The sequence below is a fragment of the Thamnophis sirtalis genome, unplaced genomic scaffold (genome assembly GCF_051295495.1).
Source record: "Thamnophis sirtalis isolate CommonGarterSnake01/CBP01778 unplaced genomic scaffold, rThaSir2_p1.2 scaffold_7, whole genome shotgun sequence".
NCBI classification, from domain to species: domain Eukaryota; kingdom Metazoa; phylum Chordata; class Lepidosauria; order Squamata; family Natricidae; genus Thamnophis; species Thamnophis sirtalis.
The window spans coordinates 58,321,914-58,347,124 of NW_028261387.1; the positions used below are offsets into that span (position 1 = coordinate 58,321,914).

At 39.2% G+C, this 25,211-nt stretch overlaps 1 protein-coding gene across 2 annotated transcripts; it reads right to left on the reverse strand.

Moving 5' to 3' along the window:
- Nucleotides 1–341: 341 nt before the first annotated feature.
- Nucleotides 342–23,723, reverse strand: RHOC (ras homolog family member C). Of its 2 annotated transcripts, none has more exons than XM_014066377.2 (5): nt 23,607–23,723; nt 7,770–7,927; nt 6,317–6,437; nt 3,739–3,869; nt 342–1,135 (listed from the first exon to the last, which is right to left on the reverse strand). In XM_014066377.2, exons 2-5 carry the CDS (start codon nt 7,923–7,925, stop codon nt 962–964), a joined length of 582 nt encoding a protein of 193 aa, XP_013921852.1. In that variant the 5' UTR covers nt 7,926–7,927; nt 23,607–23,723; the 3' UTR covers nt 342–961. The 2 variants fall into 2 exon arrangements, with proteins under 2 accessions (XP_013921852.1, XP_087576268.1); XM_087720142.1 differs by having other exon boundaries at nt 23,597–23,716.
- Nucleotides 23,724–25,211: the final 1,488 nt, after the last annotated feature.

A 25,211-nucleotide genomic window follows, 5' to 3' on the forward strand; every position in this document is an offset into this window, starting at 1 on the left:
TACTGAATATTTCATTCCCTTCAGGTTCACTTTCAATTAAATTTGTCTTTCTCTTGTTTCATGGTGTTTAAAAATCCCCTCCAAAGCAGTAAGAAGAGAATGCACATTTATCTAACCTTAGTAAAAAATACAGTTCAGATGATCACCACATGAAAACACTATCTAGTCCCTTCAGTGCATTTTTTGAACGTCAAAAGACATTATTCAAAGGTTATTTCTTTCAGTATTTAGAGCGTTCCTTTCACCACTTGCTATTCTATAGTAGATGAGAAAGCCAACTCTGCCCAACCTTAATCCAGCTGGCAGGACTTCAAGGACAAAGAAAAAAAAGGCAAATCACATAAAATCAAATTAATTTAATAAGGAGCTGAGAATATAGTATTGTCAAAACATAAGCCTATGTTCCTCAGACTGAAGTGCAATAGAGAGCACGAATTCCAATAGAGGCTGATTCCTCCCCAGACATTCATATGAACATTTTGGCAGCCCCTTGCAAGCTTTCAGGTTATGGAGAGAGACTGGCAAATACATTAGCTTGTAGTCCAGCTTCATATGTTGCAGAATTCCAAATGTCTATCGTCTGTTATTTGTGAAAACATAGACCTGTGAAAATCCATGGAAGCACCAAATTATAGAATTAGTACAAAAGAGCAAGAAGTATAGAATTAAGTCATATAAACTGTCGGCCCTATACCCAAATCATTACAAAAAGGATTCAAATGATTTATCTTGACTTCCCAAACATACAAAATTATGGTATAGGCCAAGGAAAGACTGACAGTTCACTGCTGTGGAGTACCCTGGGTGGCCTTTTCTGTACAGAAGAATGGAGGCTGAAATCAGCCAACTATCATATTAAACTTGTACTCTTCCATCTATCGAGATGCCATGCTTGCTTCCATGCAATCCGTGGAACCGCCGCATGCTTCAAACAGCACAGTCACAGCTTTTGCCAACACTCTTAAAAGAGTGGGCAACCTTTGCGCCTTTTATTCTTTCTGACTTGCAGAGCAGCCCGGGTGGCCATTTCAAACACTTCCCGCACTCCGTCCTTTGTCTTGGCGGAGCATTCAAGGTAGCCAAAAGCATTGATTCTGTTTGCCATGTCTCTGCCATCTTCCGGCTTCACCGGCTCCTTTGTAAAAATGATGACAAGCAAAACAATTTGAATATTATTTAGCACCGCTGGATATAACAATAGAAAAATCCCAGGTAACCCCAGTACTTACTTACTCTTAATTGTTTTTCTTAGCCTCAGACAATATAGCAGAAAGCATTTCTGATGACCACAGCAAGTTCTCAAAAAGTTTTGACAAAGTGTAGTATATTTATGTCAATTTAATATGACTGCTCATATTGCTTTTATAAAAATAAAAGCAAGGAAACCAGCTGCTCAACAGCAGCAGAAGTTAAAACTGATCCATCAGTCACAATTAACATAGCCAATGTATAGATAGGCCTAGCCCCACTTTCTGACTCCCAGGGCCAATGATGGAACTAAACCTTTAAGACATTACAAAAGGCCAACAGAGTTGGAGCCAATAGGATCTCTAGATAGATGATGTTCTAAAGGGTGGGCACCAATAGTGGGTTTCTAATTTTTGTACTACCTGTTTGGGAGCACTCCTGCGCATGCTCAGATACACCCGGGCAGGTGGGCAACTACTGGTTCGCCTGACCTGGGCCAAACTGGCAGCGACCCACCTCTGGTGGGCACAATAACAGAAAGGGGTCCCTTCCTGAACCCTGCCAAGGGCCCCTCCTTTGTAAATGCAACTTGAAGCATACACATTACATAACTTAATATTTTATATTTTAGGAATATCATTGTGCATCTTGCTGGTATGACAGAAGAAGCATAAACTCCAGACAGCCCTGAGACGTCTGCTAATTTTTTTAAAATAAAACAGGTATAGAGCTGTGCAACTTTGGGGTTGAGGCCATCATTCTGACAAAGGTCCAATATGTAATACTGATGTGTAGGAAACACTGGCATAAATTCTTAGTGCAGGACTAAATTGGGTTTTTATCTGCCACAGGCTATTGGGATGAAGGGAACACTCATCAAAAAAAAAGTACACTTGACATTAATGTCTTTATGACGCTGTGGGGAGGATTTGGGCATATATAGAAGACAAATTTCCTTTGAATCTCTTTCTAAAGGCATTGCTGAAAAATAACCAAATCATCATGAGCCAAGTCCAACCCCCCTTGGAAATACAAGCTGAGTTAATAGCATGTTTTGCACCCAGAGTAGCATAGGAATTGTAGTTGCCAGTGCCTCCAGAATAATTTTCCATCCATGCTGACAGGGGAAAAATGCTAGACTTGAAAAAAGATAGACTGCTGGAAAAGCCTGTGGATTTATTAATTTATACCCTATTTTTTCATGCAATTTGGGTTGTCATGATAATCAAAAACAACCAATTAAAGCAAACTATAAAATGTAATTCAGAGATGTATAAATAATAAAAAATAAATATTTCTTAATTCTATTTTCAAGCTCTTTTTTTTAAGATTCAGCTTCTTGCCAAAGTGTCCTGGGAAAGCAAACCAGAACTAAATTAAAAACTTCACTGGGGTGGTTAAAAAGAAGCCTCAATTTGTACTCAAATTTCACTCTTCAAAGGAAGCTCAACTGTTTAGAATTGGAAATGCAAAATCAACAGCTTCTTTAATCAGCCATAATCCCAAGTGAGGGTGGAATTGATGAGGTAACATTAATTAGGTCAAACTACAAACAGTAAATCTTCATGAAATATTTATGTGTTAGAATTTTCCACAGTATATGGAAGGCATCGAGGGAACCTAGTTCTACAAGAACTGATAATGAAAAAAATATGTTCACAGAGGCTATGTGAAAGATAGAAAACATCTGAAAAATTCAGAGCATGTTTAAATTGAATCTAGAATCCTCAAGCATTATTGTTTACAGGTAATTCAGAATAGAAATAGGTACACAGATGTATTATTTCTCAAAAGTAAATAAGGTCACTTCTATAGGTTTGTTCTTAAGTCCCAGAGTTCAGTGAGACTTGCCCAGTTTAGGTAAGTAAATATCAATTATGTCATAGTTTTTTTTGTATTTACTAGTATTCTACTATTATACTCTAAGCCAGTGTTTCTCAACCTTGGCGACTTTAAGTCCTGTGGACTTCAACTCCCAGCTGGCTGGGGGATTCTGGGAGTTGAAGTCCACAGGACTTAAAGTCGCCAAGGTTGAGAAACACTGCTCTAAGCTATATTTTAAGCTTGAATTTCATATATTCACAGCCTCCTACTCAAAGAGAATCAAGAAACAAAAAGGTGTTTGGCTTTAAGTCAGAAATTTATTTGTAGGTCCTTATTTCCTCAGAACCTGATCTTACTCATTCAAAGGGACATTGAGAAAGTTGCTATTAAAAACAAACACAAGGATTCTTGCATGACTTCACGTTTAGAATGAAAATTTAAGAGCAGAGACAAAGCACCAGCCTGGATGTTTATCTTGACCGAAGAGAAATAGCTGGAAACTGCTTGATTCATTATTTGCAAAAGTAACAAACCAATACTGGTACATTTACTCTGAAATGTAAAGATCCCTGGTGATAATGACTGTTTTCCCCTAGAAGTAGAAGGCATTGAAAGCTTCAATAAATATGTGTACAAGACAATTAAACCACAATGGCACAATATTTTATCTCCAAGAATGGAAGAATCTCATTCAAAAAAAGCAGACAAGTGTTGATGGATCCATACCTGTTTCATCTTTGCCAACTCTCTGCGTGTGTGATCATCATTCCGTAAGTCCTTCTTGTTTCCTACAAGGATGATGGGCACATTTGGGCAAAAATGTTTCACTTCAGGTGTCCATTTTTCTGGTATGTTCTCTGGAAGAAGCAAAGAGATGCGAGAACCCACTCACTGAGCAAATCCCCAGCAGAACAGATTCATAAGTGTAATCCCCACATCAATATAAGGGAAAAGATCCATTTCAGTGAGACTGAATAAAATGAGAGTCTTATTTTCAGAACCTTGGCTGGTAAACAAGTGTCAGTCTGCTTCATTCACCTTACCCCACTACAGATGTAAGGGAACTTTGTATTCTTTAGACCACTAAAAGACAGGAGAAGAAGTGATTGCAGAGTGTGTTGGAAGTTCCCCATGTAAACCAAAGAACCACAGTCAGCAATATCCCCGCAGACATGTAGTAGCAAAGAGCTACAGAAAGACTTAATGTCACAAAGGCTTTCTGTGCAGAAAAAAAGTACATATCCCTTCATCCTTGAATTTTCTCCCTCTGCAATACTGCCAACATTCATTTCCCCTCATCTTGCTCCTGAAGGCAGCTCTTCTTTCTGTCCTTATATACTGAAAAACTATTAATGGTGTCAATAGTGCAAACATATCCAAGGAACTATCCAAACTAGCTAATCTTGAATGGAGGAAGTCATTCAGTCTCCATCCAGCAAAATAGATTCAATCCCTAAAGGATTCCTCTGTCTAGTACAGACTTTGAGGAGACATCCCGAACTTCTGACAGAGTCTGCATTCTCTTAGGCGGTATCCATGTATGTAGGCTATTACAGCAATCAAAAGATTCAGCTTTTTGTCATGTTAAGGTACTATTGCGAGACCATGGCCAAAAAGGATTAAAAAACAGTTACAGTTAAGATCTCTGTGGTAACAAATATTATAAAGTAATCAAATATGGCTGAGAAAAATCTGATATGATTTCAGAACAGAACAGTTGACGTATTTTTTCTAAAGTGATGAACTCATTTTTCAGACCTGAAAAAGCAGGCCTATTCCACATGCAGCAATCAGACATGGGAAATGAATAGGGGGATTACCTGACTGACTTATGTGCCAACAAGTTGTTGTGATGTTCACCCTTGGAGACCACATAGATCTTTTCCAGATGTCTCTAACCTGGTCTTTCTGAGTGCCTCATTGCCATTAAATCTCAGTATATCTACCTTGCTGGTTGCTCGATCTTTTTCTTTCCACCTTTCCTAGTATTAGCACTTTTTCCACAGTTAGGTTTTTGTATAATGTGTCTAAAGTAGGATAATTTGAACCTGGTCATTTGCAAGAATTCTCTATTGGCATGTTCAGTGATCCATTTGTCCATATATTGGTTGTCCACAGTCTTCTTCAACCCCAAAGTCAAAAGCATCAATAGTCTTCCCAGATTATTGAACTTCATACACTTAGCAAGAACTCTGCAAACCTCATCTCTTCCAACAGAAGTTTATCATCACTTTTTAGCACTTCTCAAAGCAATACATGTTTACATTTTTTTCTTATTTACCTTTACAACTCAAGTGACATTAATTACATACTACACACAATACTATTTCCAGAACACCAATTTGGCTTTGAAGAATACCTGGACATTTGAAAAGCATTAGTCACTATGATATGATATATGATATGAACACCATACAATCAGGAAGGGACCTTGGAGGTCTTCTAGTACAGCCCCCTGCTCAAGCAGGAGAACCTATAGCAGCAATGGCGAAACTTTTTTGGCTCCCGTGCCATATGTTAAGGGAGCACGGGGGGCGGGTCATGCACAGGCGTGCTGCACCCATAATGCAATGTGCAATCCCCAGCACACATATGGGCATGACAGGTGCTGCCCCTCCCATTTTTGCATGCTTTTTTCACCCTCCCCAGGCTCCAGAGGCTTTATAGGAGCCTCCCCAGGCTCCAGAGGCTTTATAGGAGCCTGGGGAGGGCGAAAACAGCCTCCCATGTCCCACAGAGGCCCAAGACCCCTGCAGAGGCCCAAGACCATTCCTGAACTTCCAGTTTGCCCGTAGGGTCATTTTTTTGTGCTCCTGAGGCTTCAGGGAAGCTCCTGAAGCCTCCAGAGGGCCTCTGGGAGGGGCAGGGAGGCTATCTTCGCCCTCCTCAGGCTCCTATAAAGCTTCTGGACCCTGGGAAAAGTGAAAAGACTGAACTTAAAAGGCTGAACTCAGCTGGCCAGCGTGAACATGCATGCTGTCCAGTTGACAGGGCAACACCTCACGTGTCCTGACAAATGGCTCCGTGTGCCACCTGTGGCACGTGTGCCATAGGTTCACCATCCCGGACCTATACTATTTCAGATAATGATGTTACTGTGACACTCTAATACAATATTGTTGATTAACAGTAAGGCTGTCCAGTAGAGAAATGCTTGTCTCCTGCTTTATTGACCAAAGCAATAGTTTCAGATGGCATGGTAACTACTTCAGATAGAATGAGAGCTTCTAAGAATACATAGGAAGACATACAGTAGGTTGATCATTCCTGACCTATAATTTGAACTGTTATTTTATAGCCTTACCTAAACTATCGGGACTGTCAATGGAAAAGCACATAAGGATAACATCTGTATCTGGATAAGAGAGAGGCCGCAGCCTGTCATAATCCTCTTGCCCAGCTGTATCCCAGAGAGCCAGCTCCACCTATAAATGAAAAAAAAATCAAGTCCCTTAATCAACATAATTGTGACTGTGGTTAAATACAGATACTGAAGTAGGTGGGGGAATCCAACTGTTTTTCTTCCCTCATTTATTACTTGGCTCCTTGGCAATTTTAAGCAGCCTGGCAAAATATCTACCAGTATTAAACAATTAAATATATTAAACCCTGTACTTAACAATAGCCATTATGCAGAACCGCTTTTCTTCATCATTCTCAAAGGCATTCAAACTCAAGTTCATAAACACAATCAAAATTAAATACAAGAACATCTCTTCAGGATGGTCAATGGAATGTTAGAAGTACCAGAAGAGTTTTATTGAAGTTTTCACTTTTCAGAAATGCAACATTTTATACCAATTTAATGAGCAAATGTGATATATGAAATCGTCTGAAAGATGGCAACCAGATTCACAGCCAAACCAGAAGTACATTTAAATGTTTGTATATTTATCTATAATATAAGGATGAGGAGGGTTGACTCTTCACATAAAAGGGGAGTGTTGTGTAGAGATGGAAGATCAAACCTCTCCTAATTTACTTCTTTGAGATCTAGTCCTTAAAACAAATATGTGTTCATCAAATTGGCCTTCATCAGCTGGTGACTTATGAAACTTTTGAACTTTGTTCAAAACTACTCAGCAAAATAAACACGGCATGAGGGCAAGGACCTGGGGCAAATGTATAGTTACTAAATGTATCTTATCTATTTAATTATATTTCAAATTAATCCTGGAATTTATTTTATCGTTGAATCAAATTTATATACAACTCATGTCATTATCTAAATGAAGCTGAGCAATTTACAATTAGTTTAGCATTTATTGATTGATTGATTTTTCCTGAAAATCTTGGTTGGTGTCACAGGTTGGTGGTAAAGGAGTCTGGAGAATATATGCAACTAGAGAGAAGAGAGTACTATTCATGATGTTAAAATCCCATGGACATAAAGGTCATAAAGAAGTTGATCGATATTTAACTAGAGAGAAAGAATGTAGGCTTCTTTAATGCAGAATTATCATTTCAGCATATTTATTGGGTAGGAATTATGCATGTAATTTAATCTTTCATTTAATCTACAAATAAAGAGCCTAATGTTTGAAAAATGGCTTCCATCCCATTGTTTTAAACTTTTTAGTCCTGATTATCAGTGGTTGACCAACCAGATATTGACATTTCTAACAGGACTCAGTATCAAATACTAATGGATGCAAAGAAAAAAAACCCCAAGACAATATTAACTAGTGGCATCCAGAGAAGAAAACAGATATTACTTAGAAGCTGATTTTACTATAGTATTAAAGACGACAAGTTACCTGTTTCCCATCTACTTCAATATCAGCAATGTAATTTTCAAAGACTGTTGGTACATAGACTTCTGGGAACTGGTCCTTGCTAAAAACAATTAATAGGCATGTTTTCCCACAGGCACCATCTCCCACAATCACCAGCTTCTTCCTGATGGCTGCCATGGCTGTAGAGACAAAAAGAAAGCTAGGTCTGAGGTTTAGTTCATTAGGATATTGGAATATTACAACAAATAAGTATAATACTACAGCATATTACTCCTCCATGTGAACAAAATACTGTATATTCTGGACCATATAGAACAAGCTTGAATCAAAGAAGTGTAAATTCTTTATTCGGAATGACTTATGGAGCAAGTATGTAATCAGAAATTGAATATTTAAAACAAAGGAATGGAAGCCATACTTCCAGTGTTAGATTTTGTATCTATACACTAATTGGAAGACTTAAAAAATTGCACTACCCAGTAATGTACTAAAATAGTTTGGTAATTTTGAAAATAAAGAGACAGCAATAATAGCAATAGAAGAGAGGGAAACAAAAAAGTTGTTCACCCACTATATCATTTCTAACTACTGTATTTCTGAAATTCCACAGTATTTATATTTTTAAAGGACAATATGAAATACAATATGTTAATTTACTATATGTTACATTCTTCTTGGAATCTAGTTGTCACAAATATATATTCTCACAACTATCAGAGGTTATTAGGAATGCTCTGTAAAAAAATAATCAGAAACTCAGTTGTATGTCTCACGGTGATGAAAATTTGGCTGAGAATTAGGATATGTCTAGGAGATTTGTTTTAAAAATATCCTAAATAGACTTCCTGGGGGAGGAGCCTGTCACTGAGGAGGGCTCAACCGAGCTCCTCTCAGAGATCTGGTCTGTATATCTAAATAAGATCATAGATATCACCCCTTTTTGGCTATAAAGGGGCAGGGAGCAGCTCTGTGTGCTAGGGTCTATTCGTAATTCACAGCCTTTCTCTTTTTTTTTGGCTGTGGACAGAGATTAGATCCAGCTTAAGCGGAGCCTTTATCTCCAGCCAGTTCTTCTCAGCTGCCTTTTTTTTTGCAGCCCTAGACAGGCGACCCCCCCCCCAGGACAAAGCAAAGTTGTTTGAAGCTAGGATTAATACGGGCGGGTCCCACCCCTGTGAGATTTATGCTTTTATTACTATCTTAAATACCAGCCTCTTCGTCCTAGAGGCTTCTTTGTTTAAACGGACTTCAAAATGGCGATTTCTCTCCGTTGGTGACTGATAGGGGATGTACTTAGCCGGCTTTACTTTCCTGCAGACCGCTCCTTAACAAAATAATCCCCTTTTTTTTGGAAACAGCGGGGAGCGAAAGCGCTGTTTATTTGTTTATTTATAATGGCACCCAGGTCAAAATCGAAGTGTCTCTCTACGAATGTGCCTAAAGAATCTATGAATCAACTTAAAGAATCTACTAAGGAATCGCAGCCCTTGTCTCCTACGCCCTCTACTGGAGAATTCTTAACACAGGAATTTTTCTTTCAAATGCTTAATGATTTTAAACAAGAAATTAAAGAATTTGTATTGGAGCTATATGGTAATTTAAAGTCTAAAATTGCCCAAATGAAGGCGAATACGTTTGTAGCCGTGTCTGCCCTGTCAGATTATACCGCTGAAATAGAGAATAAATTGGAAAGTTTGGAGGAGGCTAATTATAATTTGACCACTAATATTCAAACTTTACAACAAAAAATTAGAGATACTCAAGAACAGCTCGTTATGATAAACTTTAACAAGAAGGCATTTGCAATAAGAGTCAGAGGATTCCGCGAAAAGGAGCGAGAGAATCTGAAACAGACCTTTGTTGAAGCCTTCAGCCATGCGGTGGGAAGCCCGGGATTTAATTTTGATTGGCAGATTCGGAAAATCTATCGCCAGAATTCATTGGTAGCGGAACAGCGACAGCTCCCGAGGGACATAATTATATATTTCTCCACAAAAGAATCCAGAAATGCGATCATGCAAAAGTTTCACAATAATAGTTTGCGAGTTGATGGCCAGGATGTGATTGTCTTCAAAGAGATACCATCCCAGATGTTAAAAGCTAGAAGAGACTATACTTTCTTAACTAAAGAGCTTAGGAATCATCAGATTCAATATAAATGGGAGGCCCCAGCCGGCATTACGGTCACATTTGAGAATCAAAGACTTTGTCTCAATTCTGTTTCGGAGGCTCGAGATTTCTATTACAAGACTTTGAAGGCGGGACTTCCTGACTCACTTGGAAAAGAGGAAACACAAGCTGAAGGAGAAGGCAAGCAACAGACCACATGGCTGCAAGATGGAGGGGGTAGCTCTCCCTCCCTCGGAGAAGTAGAAAAGCGGAGAGCGAGGATTTAGACATTCTAAAATATTTGTCAAAGTTGTGGATTGAATGGGGGTTTGCGACCTCTCTCCGGTAGAAAAAGCGGAATTGGATATTGGTGGGGTGATGCTGAATGTATATATGCAAAATGCATGCAGAATGATTTACGCTGTTTAAATTCTGTTAGAAGGGAAAGTTTGATGAGATCATCTTAAAATAGAAGGTAAACTGATTTTTGCTGAAAGTATTATTTGAATATGTGGAAGGATCCATGCTACTTAATTTTTATTAGAAGGGAAAGCCTGGTGAAATTATTTTGAGTTAGATTTTAAACTAATGTCTGCATAAATTTGATAGTGGTAAATATCAGAGAAGCAAGGGATGAGGGTAAAATGCATGCGGAATGATTTACGTTGTTTAAATCCTATTAGAAGGGAAAGCTGGATGGGATCATTTTAAGATAGAATGCAAACTGACTTTTGTGAAAAGTAATATTTGATCCATGCTGCTTAAATTTTACTAGAAGGGAAAGTTTGGTCAGACTATTTTGAGCTAGATTGTAAATTGATGTCTGCACAAATTTGTATAAATTTTGACTCTTGTGTGAATTACTGTTTGAAAATAAGGTTAAGAAAGATTATTTGGAGGGATTATGGGAAATAGTGGTAAATATTAGAGAAGCAAGGGACGAGGGTAAAATGCACGCGGAATGATTTACGCTGTTTAAATCCTATTAGAAGGGAAAGTTTGATGAGATTATTTTTCTGAAAAGTAATATTTGAATGTGTGGAATGATCCACGCTGCTTAAATTTTACTAGAAGGGAAAGTTTGGTGAGATTATTTTGAGCTAGATGGTATATTGATGTCTATACAAATTTGTATAAATGTTTATCTGAATATAAGGTTAAGGAAGAAGAACTGAAGAGTTTACAGGAGGTTGGGGTAAATAACAAAGAGTTCTTTTTTTCTTTTCTTTTGTTTTCTTCCTTTTTTTTTCCTTTAGATAATTTGTATTTTCTTTCTATCTATTTTTTTTTAATATATTACTTTTATTTTTAATCTATACGATCATAAGATACTTTAGACAGAGGGCAGTGCCAGGTGTGGGCCCTGGGAAGTCGGGAGGATTAGGGATGGGGATTTATGGGGGGTGGGTGGGTGGGTGTTAATATAGTCTCAATAAGAAAAAGAATGCACTTGTATACGGTTGTTCTTTTTTTTTCTTTTCTTTCTTTATATTCTTTTTTTCTTGGTTTATTTTATTTTTTATCATATTATATTAATAAACAACAGTTGAATAAAGGAATACACCAAGGAGGGAGGTAGAGGGAAAGAAGAGGGAGGAGTAAGGAAGGAGTAAGAGGAATGTAAGGAGGGTGTGCTGGGAGTAAGGGGAGAAGGAAGGTTTGAGGGGAAAGGGAAGTAGGAGGGGAGTGTTAGAGGGAGGAAAGGAAAGTTGGAGGGGGAAGATGGGGTGTATGGAGGATGGAAGTGTCAGGTGGGGTTGTGAATGATGAGTTGTGTTTTTTTATTTTGTTTTATTTCTGTTCTTATAGCAAATATTCAGTATATAAGTGACTGTAAAATGGAATGTGAAAATGAATAAAATATATTTGAAAAAAAAAATATCCTAAATACACTATCATATCCCAGTGATAATGATTTCTGTAAGCCGTCTTGCTTATTTTCGTTTTCATGGACAACTTGAAAAACATAACTGGGCTCCATTTTGAAACAGACATTATGAATCAGCTACAAAACCACAGAAGCATTACAACATCCAAACTTTACACTGATTTCACCCCAGCAGAGTTTATTTTAGAAACTATGAAGTGAACCTGAAATACAGTGATGCAGCAGAAGCAAAACATTCATGAATAAGCATTTGTACAGGAGAAAAAAATCCAGTGAAATAAAAACTGCAGTATAATCCTTCAGGGCCTCTACTCTAAACCACCATTTTTCTGTATTCCACATGCCAAGAATGAAAATTTTCAGAATGAAAATTTAAGGCAGCCTTTTAAACACACTTAAAAGGTTTTATTTTAGACTTAAGGTAAAATAACTTTCTACACTCAAGATTTTTTTCCCCATTCCCATGTTGTTGTGCTGCTGTGCAAATCAGTCATCCAAAAATAATTATGGTTCTTGTTATGCAGAAGCATGGGCCACTTGCAAGACATAATATTTTTAAACCATTTTCCAAGGGCCATGATGGGAATAGCCTGCGACGTCATGAGCTCCTTAAATAGTCAATTTTGCCTATTAAATTTCATTTCCTCCTCCCCTCCACAAAATACAGGCTAGATATTTTAGTTCTTCCCACTTCAGGAACCACATTTGGCCTACGGATGATCTACCCCTCCTTATATGCAATTAACTCTCCTGGTATGTTGTGATCTTTGGGCAGAGATTTTTTAAAAAGAATATGGGTGCACACTCAAAAGTTCAGCATTTTTCAAAAAGAAGATTCCTATTGTTTTTCAATAAAGCACAAATAAAAGAACATATAATATTAATAAAGACTGCTGTGATGTAGTGGCTGACTTCCTGGATAAGGAGCCGAAGGATCCTGATTATAGATTCAGTTATAAATTTTGGCTGGGCATAAAAGCCAGCTGGTTGTCTTTGGACCAGTCATTTCCTCTCAATTCTAGTCTGGGAAGTTGGAAAACATCTATATCAGTGGTGGGTTCCTACCAGTTCGGATCAGTTCAGTCAAACTGGTAGTGGTTTGATGGCTGGGTCACTGGAACCGGCAGCGACCCAGGCCTGCCACACCCCCAAACCGGTTCTCTGGGCAGTGCCGTAGTGTCGCCATCTTGGTTTTCAGTTTTGTGCATGCACAGAACAATTGTAATCACACTGTGCATGGGCGCACAGTGTGCATCAAGAGCCGTGGGGGGGGGGGCGCACATGAGTAAACCGGCAGTAGTGCCTGCTGGAACCCACTCCTGATCTATATATCAGACTGCACTGACTAACCTGATAGATTATGGTCCATACTCTTCAATGGAGATGTTTCATCCACACTTGATTGATTTGAGCTGATAATATTAGTCACCTTTGTTAAAGATTTACATGATTTCCTTTAGCTGTGATTTTTCTATCACTTATTATATGAAGACTATGATCACAAAAGACATGTAGGATGGGTGAGGAGGCAGCCTTCTCTTTGGTAGCAATTTATTCTTTGCATGCAAATTCACCCTCTGCTGGTGTGGCTCAGTTCCGAATGAGCCACAGCCCAGGGGCTGGGGACCCCTGCGGTAAAGCACTATGGAGTGGTATATAAGTCTAATTGCTATTGCGATTGGACTTGCTTGGAGAACATGAGTAGGGCAGCTTGAAGAGAAGCTTGGTGTTCTGCCAAGCTTTTCTTCAGTATCTGATTGGCTTCTGTGGAAAAAGAATGTGAAGAGTTAGCCTTGGGGATAATTTAGCAAGGCCTTTCTTCTGTTTCAACAGATATTCAACCTATCTGGTTTGTTCCATCTTATAACTGAATGTCCATTATTAGTAATACAACCACCATTTAACAGCACAACTTCAGCTTCCCTAGTTTCATGTATACAGTGTTCATTCACTCTGAAAATCCATCTTTTAAGGGCCACTTTTAAGGACCTGCCTGTCCAGAGGTGGTATATAGCCAGTATAGCGGAAAACTTGAGTAGCTTGTAGAACTGGCAAATAGGCTGGCCCGGCCCCCACCGCCTCCCAGTTTCTTTTATTGCCCTGAACAGGAGAACAGAGCTGGAAAGCACGTTAGTGGAGTACAGAGGGAATGGGGATTTTGCAGTATCCTTCCCCTGCCACGCTCAGAAAGCCACATTCCACAAAGCCACACTACTCCCACAAAGCCATGACCACAGAACCGGTAGTAAAAAAATGGAATCCCACCACTGTTTCTGTCCCTCAATACTTGATCTCTAGATAGATGAAACTAAGGCTACTATATCTGGGCCACATCATCCAAATGACCATTAGATGGCATCAAAGATTTTTTTTAAAAAAACTCTAATTTTTGATGCATCTAGTAATTTATTTTGTATCCCAGATATGATAGCCTTATTTAAAGCAATCAGTTTCCTTACGTGAACCCCAAAAGTAAGCATTAAGATGAATCATCTACAGAAACCCTCAACTTACAGCCATTTGTTTAGCAACTGTTTTAACTTTCTGTGTGTATTACTTTACAGCTAGGCTTTGTATGGTATGAAAATTATGAAAAACTAGCTTGAAAAAATTACTTGTAGTGCGTACCTGTATAATAGTACTGGTAATCATGTCCATTCAAACATTTTATTAAGGTAGGTGAAAAGTAGATATAGGATCATTTTTAAAGCCTGTCTAAGCTATTGCCACCAGTCTACGTCATGTAATCTCATGATTTAATTGCAGCACCATGTTGAACCTTGAAACTGTTAAACAATAGAGGGAACTACTCCCAATGGCTACATTCCAAAAAAGAGAAACATATCCATATTGAGAAGTCACCAGGCCAGTTCCCTTAAGCCATATCTGTCTGGCTTGGTCATGCTGGCTAGGCTAATGAGAAATGAAATTGATCACATTTGAAGGACTCTGGGATAGGAAGCCCTGCCTTTATGACAAAATTCAGTTCACTGTTAACATCTGAAGATCTGCCCACAATTTTATTAAAGGAAGCTCCATCTGTTTTAATCTGGTAAGAAATAGTGATTTCAGATTTTTGTTTCCATGACATTCTGAACTGCAAATAGATTTGTGGCATGACTTGGTTATTTGGAAACTGTTGTTAGCTATTTATTTTTTTAAATAATATTCTTGTATTATTTTTCTTTTCTAAACATGCATTTAATGCCTCAGGAGTAATGTTGTAGTGCTGGATAGATAAGATAATCACTTTAAGAAAAGAATGAAACTGTTGGTATTTTATGAATGCAAATCCTAGGGTAATGTAGGGCCTTTGACCTTTGAAAGTAAGCCTGAAAATCAAGATGGAAGAAAAACAGGGATTGTGGGTTGAATGCAACTTTGCGTAAATTCCCCAATTATTTGACTGTCAAGGCACACCAACTGAGCTTTTTAGTTCAGACATTTAGCCGTATGTGTGCTCTACCTACAGTACTCCATCCATCCATCCATCCATCCATCCAACCACAGTGTAAAAATTTGATAAATGATCCTTATTTATCAAATGTTTACACTGCTCACCTCCATAAATGGTTTATAAATAATATACCAGTTTACTTTCTATTTTCCAGTAGAATAGTTTTATTCAATTATGTTTGTACCACTGATCCATTAAAAGTGATGTGTGGGCAAGGGGAGAGGAGATTTAATTTTTATCTGGGTTCTTCCCAGATTTAAATTATACATACACATTTTTTTTTATTCCCACATTAGGCCTTTTATTTCTTTTCTAGAGCTAACAATGGCTTCAGAGGAGAAGATTTAAGTAGGTAAATGATGGCTAATTCTACTACCGGTAGTATCTCCCTATTAGCCAATGAAAAAGTTCTGGAGAGGATAGGTTGTAAGTCTTCACATCATTACTACTTGGGCCTTTAATCTAATAGGATTTTTGGTAAATAGCTTGCCCCTTTTTCCTAATTCAAATTCCAGAAAAAAATAATCATTCTAACTATTGGAAAAGAAATTATTGCTCTCCCTCACTTACTAACTCCTATAGCATTAAATTGGCGGCCCATGGCCTGGATGTGTCACGTGCAGGCCACACCCAGCCCAGACCTGTGAAAGGGGAAAACATTGCAATATGTCATGTGATGGCAATGTGACACCATGAGTTTGATACTCATGTTGTACAACAAAGGTAGGCAATCTTTTTGTGGCCAACAGCAGGTTCTAATAGCTTATGGCAAATTGAGGGCTGCAATATTGGGAGTGTTGGAAACTTTTTGTGAACCTGATTTACTTATTTAAGTATTTTTAGCCAACACATTATCCAGAGGATCTTATAGGAGATTAAAAGTCATAAAAAGATAATACTAAAAAACCAAGTCAAATAAATACAAACCTCAAATTAGGTTATATTTTAGGACTTAAGCTACACTTCCCATTTGTTCCCTCAGCTGAAAATAGTTGGATGTTATGTCTGAGTTCTGGCTGCTATGGTTAGGGGAGCTTTGCGTTCACAAAAAGAGTAATCAAATTAATTATTAGACTACATTAATTACATTCTCACAATAATCAAATTTCTAATATACCCCAAACAGCAAATGCCCCCCCCATTTGTAATGTATGGTAATATACTCAGTCCAGAACCTCTTTTAATTCAAAGGTTTGTAAGCAATCATTCAATAACTTAGAGGAGCACAATTCCTCTGAGGCATTCATGCAGAATAGTTAATAGCTACTTACTGATTTTATTGAATTAGTAAACTGAACCAACCAATGTTCACAAACAAGAGGCAAACTGAGTCATCCAGAACTTTTCTGTACGTGCATGGATTAGGGAGTGACAAGGTAATATTAAAGCTTTGGGTGGGGGAAGTTTTATAAAACTTCCAAGGCAGTCTCAGAACCAAAATTTGTTGGAGGAAGAAATGAAACAGGTGTTCTGATGAAATACTAGAAATACCATAATTGAAACGTGTTCTACTCTGCCCCATCACTGACATTAAACTATGTGATTTGTTAACTACAATGACCAGCTGCCACATGTATCTTTTCTAGGGCAGTACAATCAAGCCCACTGATCATTGGGAATGAAATGTTATCTTCTATCAATTAATTCTGTTTATATTCTGTACTCCTCTAAGATGACATTTAAGAAAGAAGAGAAAAATCACAAATAGGATTATGCATAAAGCACAAGATGAAAAGCACATTTTTTGAAGCAGCACCCAGATCTAGAAATGGAGACATGCCTGCTCAGAGACTGAAAGTAAAAAAAAAAATAACAACATGTAAGGCATCTTTGCAGATCAGTCACCAGAGAAAACTATCCAAAAGCATCTTGCTTTTCAGTAAAATAGATGATTGAGTTGAACCCAACCCTGTGACCTAGCACAGTGCTTCTCAACCTTGGCTGCATGAAGAAGTGTGGAGTTCAATTCCCAGAATTCCCTATCTAGCTTTACTGGCTGGAGAATTCTGGGAGGTGACGTCCACACATCTTCAGCTGGCCAAAGTTGAGAAATACTGATTCTTAGCACACAGAATCAAACCAAAACTTTGTAGGACCACATTAAAAAAAGAAACTTTTTGTTTTCAGTGAGATCTCTACTGTTAACAAATCTGCTAAAATGTTCAGATGAATGTTCCTGTATTAAAGGGGTTTTAGAAAACTAATTCTTGTATAATAGCAATAAAATCTTTAATGACTACAAATTTGACAGTTCATATAAAGGTGACCAAAAAGAAGAGGAAAGGGAGGCTTACTACAGAGAAGTTGAACTCTCTGCTTAAGTATTATTTCCTTCTGGTTTAAGCTGAATCATTCAACTTGGGCAACAGAGATTTTATCTTTTGTATACTCTGGAATAGTTCTGCCATTTTGCAATTAACTGTGCTTTACTTGTTTTGATACTTACTTTGCCAAAATCACAACATTATCCAGATCAGATGTCACTAGAGATCAATACAAATGTAACTGAAAACAGAAACTCCAAGCAAAAATGTTATAGAGCAGAGATTTTCAATTTTTTTTCAGTCTGCAAAACATATTCATTTAAAAATAAAATATGTTAGAAATCTAGATGACATTGAGAAAAACCCTGTCAAATCACAGAAGAATAGATATTAAACTTGGCTCCATCAAAAAAAAATAATTTTGGGTTAATTAGATCATGCCTCTTATATTTTTAATCACATTCCATGTTGTCTTTCAGTTGAGCACTCAAGATAGTTAACAAAATTTAAAAACCAAATACAAAATCTGCAATCTGCCCTTTGGACAAGTGGGAGGTGTCGTTACGCTCCTCGAAATTGGTATGTGATAAAGGGTGTTGATAAGAACTCCCAAGTTGATCTGGTCCTATCAGATTAAAAACGTGCCATTTCAATATCAATATTTGACTGGAGGTCTGCATCAGCATCAGGGATTGCTCTTACAACTTTATGTCATTGCAACTCTTCCAAAGGGCCCTGTTTAGACTTTGCCCCTTTTTGCCTTCTTTTTTTTCAAAAGAAGAGTACACAGTTCAAGTTCATGTTATGCCTATTCTGCTCTGCTGGGTTTTTATTTTATTTTATTTTTTTGTTTTGTTTTTACTATGTTGACTTCTCAGCAATTGACAAAACAGAGTTCCCTGCCTCTTTCTGTGCTGCTGCTGGTTCTTTTGCAAATTGTTTTTTTTTTTGCAAGCAGAAAAAAACTGGCATCTACTGACCTTATATATGACTAAGTTGCTATGCCTCCCCAAAAATATATTTGTGTCTGAAAATTTGCAGTTTGTTTGGGGGACAGGATTCAAATTGAATAAGACAGGAATAACTCAACCACCCTAGAGATGATATAAGATAGGGCTGTCCAAACTTGGGAACTTTCAAACTTGTCGACTTCAACTCCCAGAATTCCCAAGCCAGCATGTCCACAAGTTTTAAAGTTCCCAAGTTTGGACACCCCTGCTATAGGATTTACTGTTTCACAAACAGGCTTCAACTAACTGTAAAGGAAAATAATATACCCAAGTGCAATTTGTAAACACTAGCATTCTTCAGCATGTAACTGGGAAAAGACCAATCATGACAGGGGTAAATAGACAGGAAGCAGCAGCAGACCAAAATTAGAACCCATAACAATAGTTTCATGGCTACTGGGATGGATCAAAGTTGCCCTGAACCCATTGCACATATCCAAAAAGATTGAGATAAGCATCAAAATTGGTTAAGGCAGCCATGCCAGATTGTAAAGAACAAGAAAAAAATGTATAGGCAAATGATGAGGATACAATTGAAAATGCCTCCTGAATTTCCTTGTACTGGTCAAACCAGCCTGCTACCTTTAAATGAGGCAAGGGATATGCTACATTTGGCTTTTGCACATGGAAAAGGGTGACATGATCTTGCTTTCTTTGTTTTTGCCTCATTGCACTAACCAGAATGGCAGACTATTAAATGTCATAAGAAAATAAAGAACAACTCTGTGACGACTTAAACTAAACATCTCTTTTAGATGTTTAGCTTTCAGAGTCAAGTGAATAACAGCCAAGTCATTAAAAATATTAGCATATAAGCTTTTTTTCTCCACAGATTTATATTCTCATTTGGTTATTTCAACCATAGCAACATTAAGATCTGTGGATTGCTGGCTGGGGAATTCTGGGAGTTGAAGTCCACACATCTTATAGTTGCTAAAGTTGAGAAATATTGTTGGATCATTTTCTTTTTCAGGGATAATATTTATTTCTTTCAGCAAAACAATACGTATGTTACAAATCGCTTTCACATAAGCCAGGGATGGGTTTTTGCCAGTTCTAACCTCTTCTATAGAAGAGGTTCCACAAATCTACCGTGCGTTTAGAACTGGTTCCAGCTCCCTCCCCCTGCCCATCCGCACCACACTTGCCCCACCCGCCGCTCACTGATTGTCTGGCTCACCAATTGCCCCGCCCCCCTCTAAGAGTCCTATCTAAACCTTAAAGTCTTAAAGCTATCAAGTTTGAATATCCCTGGTTTTTTTTCCCTAAAAGGTTAGGGGTGCAAGGGTCTTGTAACTTGACAGCTTTAAGACTTGCACACTTCAATACCAGAGTTCCTGAGCCAACATGACTAAAGAAGGAAATCTGTGAGTTGAAGTCTACAAGTCTTAAAGCTGTCAAGTTTCAACATCCCTGGTTTTTTTTTTCTAAAGGGTTAGGGGTGCAAGGGTCTTGTCACCTGACAGCTTTAAGATTTGCATGCCTCAAATGTCAGAGTTTCTGAGCCAACATTTTGGTTGCTAAGCAAGAGTGTTGTTAAGTGAGTTTCACAACATTTTACAAGTTGGCCACGCCTACCCAGTCACATGACTGCCAAGCCACTCCTACTCAGTCACATGGCTGGCAAGCCACTCCCACCCAGTCACATGGCCTATTGAACTATTGACATTTTTGTCGCTGTCTCATGTGGAACTATTTGGTTGTACCAAAATTAAAGAGGAAAACACAGAAACCTCCAAATGTCATGTGTCTTGTTAAAAACGGGATAAAAACTTAATAGAAAATATTCTTCCACCAACAGCCTATTTAATAGCATTTCTGTTTAAAAAGAAAAACAACTTTACCCTAGTCACAGTATAACACTGTCTTTTTAAAAATCTACTAACCAATAGATATGCTGAAGTTCGCCAATAGAAACAAAACATCTGCCAGTCACAAATAACTTACTGAATCAGTATAACAAAGTGAATGTCTTTTTAAAAAAGCTTGATCACAATTTAGGGGGCCTAGCCTGCACTGAAAAGACTTGGCAACTCGATTCCAGGCCCAGAGAGAAAGAAAAAATGCAGTCATGGTTTTGGAATGCTTCCTTGTTCAAGTGATTAGCACAGCCTCCTCCTCCCCCCACCCTCAAGGATTGCCACTAGATGAAATTGAGTGAAACAAGCACAAACAATTTCTTTACAAAAATGTCTCTGGAAGTCACTATCCATAACACATGGCAAGACAGATTTTCAAGAATCCCATTTCAAGGAAATCAAGGAGTAGCTGGGAACCATAACTATCTTGCCAGGCGAAATACTTGTGTTAGAGATCCACATTTTTCTTACTCTGAGGCAGCATATTTTTTTTGCAACACCTCCCCAAAGATTTATCACATCCCCATTCTTGTCCAAAGCAGGAGAAACCAGAGATTAAAAGATGAAAAGAACAATTTCAACATGCTATTAGAAGTGGATATAAACTAAAGTCCTCACTGAATATTTCCCACCCAAGTTGAGTTTACAAAGGAGGAGGAGTAAGAATGCTACTCTGCTGTCAAACTATTCTTACCTACTCATATGGAACAAACTCCGCAGAGGGCCTTCAAACAATGTAAAGCCTAGGCTTTCAAATCTTCATGGACAGAAGAGGATGTCCATTGCATAGTCAGGGAGCAGAGGCCAATCAGGTGCAGCTACCATGCATGTCCTCCTTTCTGCTTCCTCAGAAGTAGACCCTATCTTTAATTCATTTGGTGAAATGGAGGATGGTCCTTAGAATATATTTGTTGTTGAGTCGCTAAATTGTGTTCAACTCTTCGCAATCCCATGGACCATAGCATGCCAGCCCCTCTCCACTCTGTCCTCCACTCTGTCCTCCACTATTTTCCACAGTTTGCTCAAACTCATCCATAGTGCCATTAACACTATGTCAATGACAACCATCTCATCCTATGATTGATTGTATGTATGTATATATGTATGTATGTATGTGTATGTATATATGTATATGTATTGATAGGAATGGCTTTTCAGAGGTCAAGGATAGACACCTCTCAGCAAAGCCAGAGGTATAATACCAAGCTGTAGTTTGTTCTAACTAAGCCTCTTTAAATAAGCTGCAGTGGTAGGACATACATATGATAAAAAGTCCTAAAACATGATATACAAACAATGGCAAGATTATGCAACATATTCACCCTAAACCAAGTAACCTTTATTACGGCTTAATGCAACACCTGTAGTCTGCCAAGCATCACCTTTGAGAGAATCAAATTAAAGCCCCTAAGGTCCTGGGTGTGCCTGTGTGCCTTCAAGTCAGTGTTGACTCGTGGTGACACCCTGAACTTCCCTCTCTCTCTCTCTCTCTCTCTCTCTCTCTCTCTCTCTCTCTCTCTCTCTCTCTCTCTCTCTCTCTCTCTCTCCCTCCCTCCCTCCCTCCCTCCCTCCCTCCCTCCCTCCCTCCCTCCCTCCCTCCCTCTTCTTCCTTGTTCTTGGCAAGATTTGGTTTGCCACTGCTTGCTTCATTAGGATGAGACTGACTGGCCCAAGGTCACCCAGCTTGGGTCTAAGGTGGAACTAAAAATCACAGCCTCCCAGTTTTTAATCTGATGTCTTTACTACTACAGCAATCTTTAGAAGCTTGTTTCTCTCAGAAGCCATTCTTAAGAGGTGATACAAGTCAGTATTTTGTAACTTACCAGCTCCTCTTCCCAAGAAGCAACAAACAGGCCTACCAATAGGTTTAGTTCACCCCCTCCCCCCAATGCCATCTTGTTCCAAACTTCATCTGGAAGCCAGAAGGAAATGTAAGAAAGATATGACTTATTTTCTGAATTAAATATGTCAAATGTTTCCCTTTGTATATTGTAGTGTAGTGTAGTATAAAACATCTAAGGCTAAGAGTTTTTTTTAAAATTATTCCAGTATTTTGGCAAAGATGCAATTAGGTTCACTCCATCTCACTATCTTTAAATGCAAAAGGGTTCTATCACTTGCTTTTTGGTGCCTTCATATCATGTTTTGACTCTTGGCAACTGCCTGGAAAGTCCCTGAATTTTTTTTGGCAAGGTTTTTCAGAAGTGGTTTGCCATTGCCTTTTTCCTAGGATAGAGCGCATGGGCACAATTGGCCCAAGGTCACAGAGCTGGTTTCATGTCAAAGGTGGGATTAGAATTCCAGTGCCTTAACCACTATTCCAAACTATACCTGTTACCCACCCAGAAGAACCACAACTGTTTTTATTGCTGGTGCCACCTCTTCATCCTGGACCAGGGAACTAATAAACATCTTCCAGCATTAGCTCTATACTGTACACAATTTTCTTTTACAATCACAAGGTGGCGCAGTGGTTAAAAAGCAGCACTGCAGGCTACTGCTAGATCAGCAGGTCAGCGGTTCAAATCTCACCGGCTCAGGGTTGACTCAGCCTTCCATCCTTCCGAGGTGGGTAAAATGAGGACCCAGATTGTTGGGGGCAATATGCTGACTCTCTGTGAACCGCTTAGAGAGGCCTGAGAGGCCTATGAAGCGGTATATAAGTCTACTGCTATTGCTATAATCTCACCTGATGCCTAAGCCCAAGAGCTATGCATTATACCTGAAATAACCAGGCATTAGGAACTCCCGCTTCTATACATTGTTCCAAAAGCAGAAACGGATGAGTACAGAGTTCCTGCTCTCTGCCCAGTTACCACACGGTTAAATACTTGGTAGGGTGCCACGCCACTTTTAAACGCAGTCCATCCTTAGTCACCCGGGCGGGGGTCTCTCTACCGGGTCTTTAAGGCAGCAGTCTTCGATCGCCTCGCATGGGCGTGACCGCAGCCCGGCTAACACAATAATTGGTTCGATTCCACGCGAATTTCGGCAAGTTTTGCTGCAATCCAGAGCAACTACGTAAGAGGAGTTTGCAAGTCATCGGGGAGGCTTCTGACACCGTCCCCTATTCAGTCTCGTTGGCCCTGCTCAATCTCTCGGGTGCGCCCAGGCAATCCTCAGCGCAACGCCACCTTCCTCCTCCTCTTCCTCCTCCTACATCTCTTTCCTAGTCAACAAGCCAAAGTTACTCGAGGGGCGCTCCTAGCTGCTCCAGCCCTAGCCGCATCTAGTTGGGCGCTACCCTTTCCCAGGGCTTACCAAGACTTACCACGAAGTCTGGCTCGGGCAGCCCCGGGTCCTCGCGGCGTCGGTCCGGGGAAGAGAGACACAGAAACGGACTGGCTTCTTGGGATTGTCAAAGCCGCTCCGGCTGCCTCTTGCCCCGCCTGAGAGGAGGAGCTAGGCTCGGGTCAGGCTCGGGGGCGTGGGACCTGTCGTCGGAGTCGCCTTGTGTCATGCTTCTCCGAGGCAGCGACGTATCCCAGGCGGGGAACTCCTTGGGCTGAGCGTAGGCTGGGCGGCGTTTCCAGGAACCTCCGAGCAATACCCGTACTGCGACGAAAGCTACCTGGAGGCTTTCCCTCTTAAGTACTTACTTCCAACTTGTTCCCATAGCCACTTTGCAGGTGGACAGGAGGGAGTGGCCCTGCCGCGGGTACCTGGGGAAGGCTGATGAAGACAAAAGTGCCCCCTAACTTTTCTTAACATATTTAGGTGTTTTTATCTATACAGGTAGTCCTCGACTTACAACCACAATTGACTCCCAAATTACTGTGATTGAGACATTTGTTTATTGAGTTTTGCCCCATTTTACGACCTTTGTCACAGTTGTTAAGTGGATCACTGCAGTTGATAAGTTAGTAACCTGGTGATTAAGTGAATCTGGCTTTCCCATTCACTTTTTTTTGTCCGGTGGTCTCAAAAGGGGACCACATGACCTTGGGGAACAGCAACAGTCATAAATGTGAACCAGTTGCCAAGCCAACCTGAATTTTGATCACATGATCATCTGGATGCTGTCAGAAGTCACTTTTTTTAGTGCTGTTGTAATTTTAAGTGGTCACTAAATGAACTGTTGTAAGTTGAGGACTACTTGTATACCACGAACATTCCGATTCCTGTGCTCCATGGGTGTCAAACTCACCAGGTGACGTTGCCATCACATGATGTTTGGTGACATTTCCCCCCTTTGCGGATCTGGGGTGGGCTCCATGTGTCTCATCCAGCCCATGGGCCACCATTTTGACAGCCCTGCTGTAGTCCTTAGCTCTGAAAGGGCACAACCCAAGGCAAACCCTCTTGAACAAGTTACCTCAAATGGGCTAACTTAAGAGAATGTGTCCAAAATTCAGGAAGCTTGATTCCCATGCCTCTGAAATTTAGCAAATTTTGTAAAACATTTTATGACATAAATATTAAAGCAGTTTATGACATAAAATGGAGTGTCATTAAGCTTTTCTGTACTGATGTTTAACTGCTATACAATTCAGCATGGGCTGTTTTCCAAGAAGATACTTCTCTGAAGGCATCACAACTTTTTCAATGAAAATAGAAGATTAGAAGCTCTGTCACTATTGAAGGCATTGCGGAAGCATGTAACAATGACTGAAACAATGACTCAATGGAGACAGGTGGCCTAGTAATAAGCTCTGCTTGACAAAGCTGTAGTCTATTAGCACATTTTTTGGATTTGTATAATACACTGAACCAATAACTTCATTAATACAATATAAAAGCAAAGAAGTAGTTAGCTAGTTTATGATTCACTAGGTTATATTAATCACTTTTCTTATTAATTTATCCTGTACAGAAAAAGTACAGTACTCCTAACTTGTACAGGCTGGAAGAATGTTATGCAGCAACTAAAAATAGT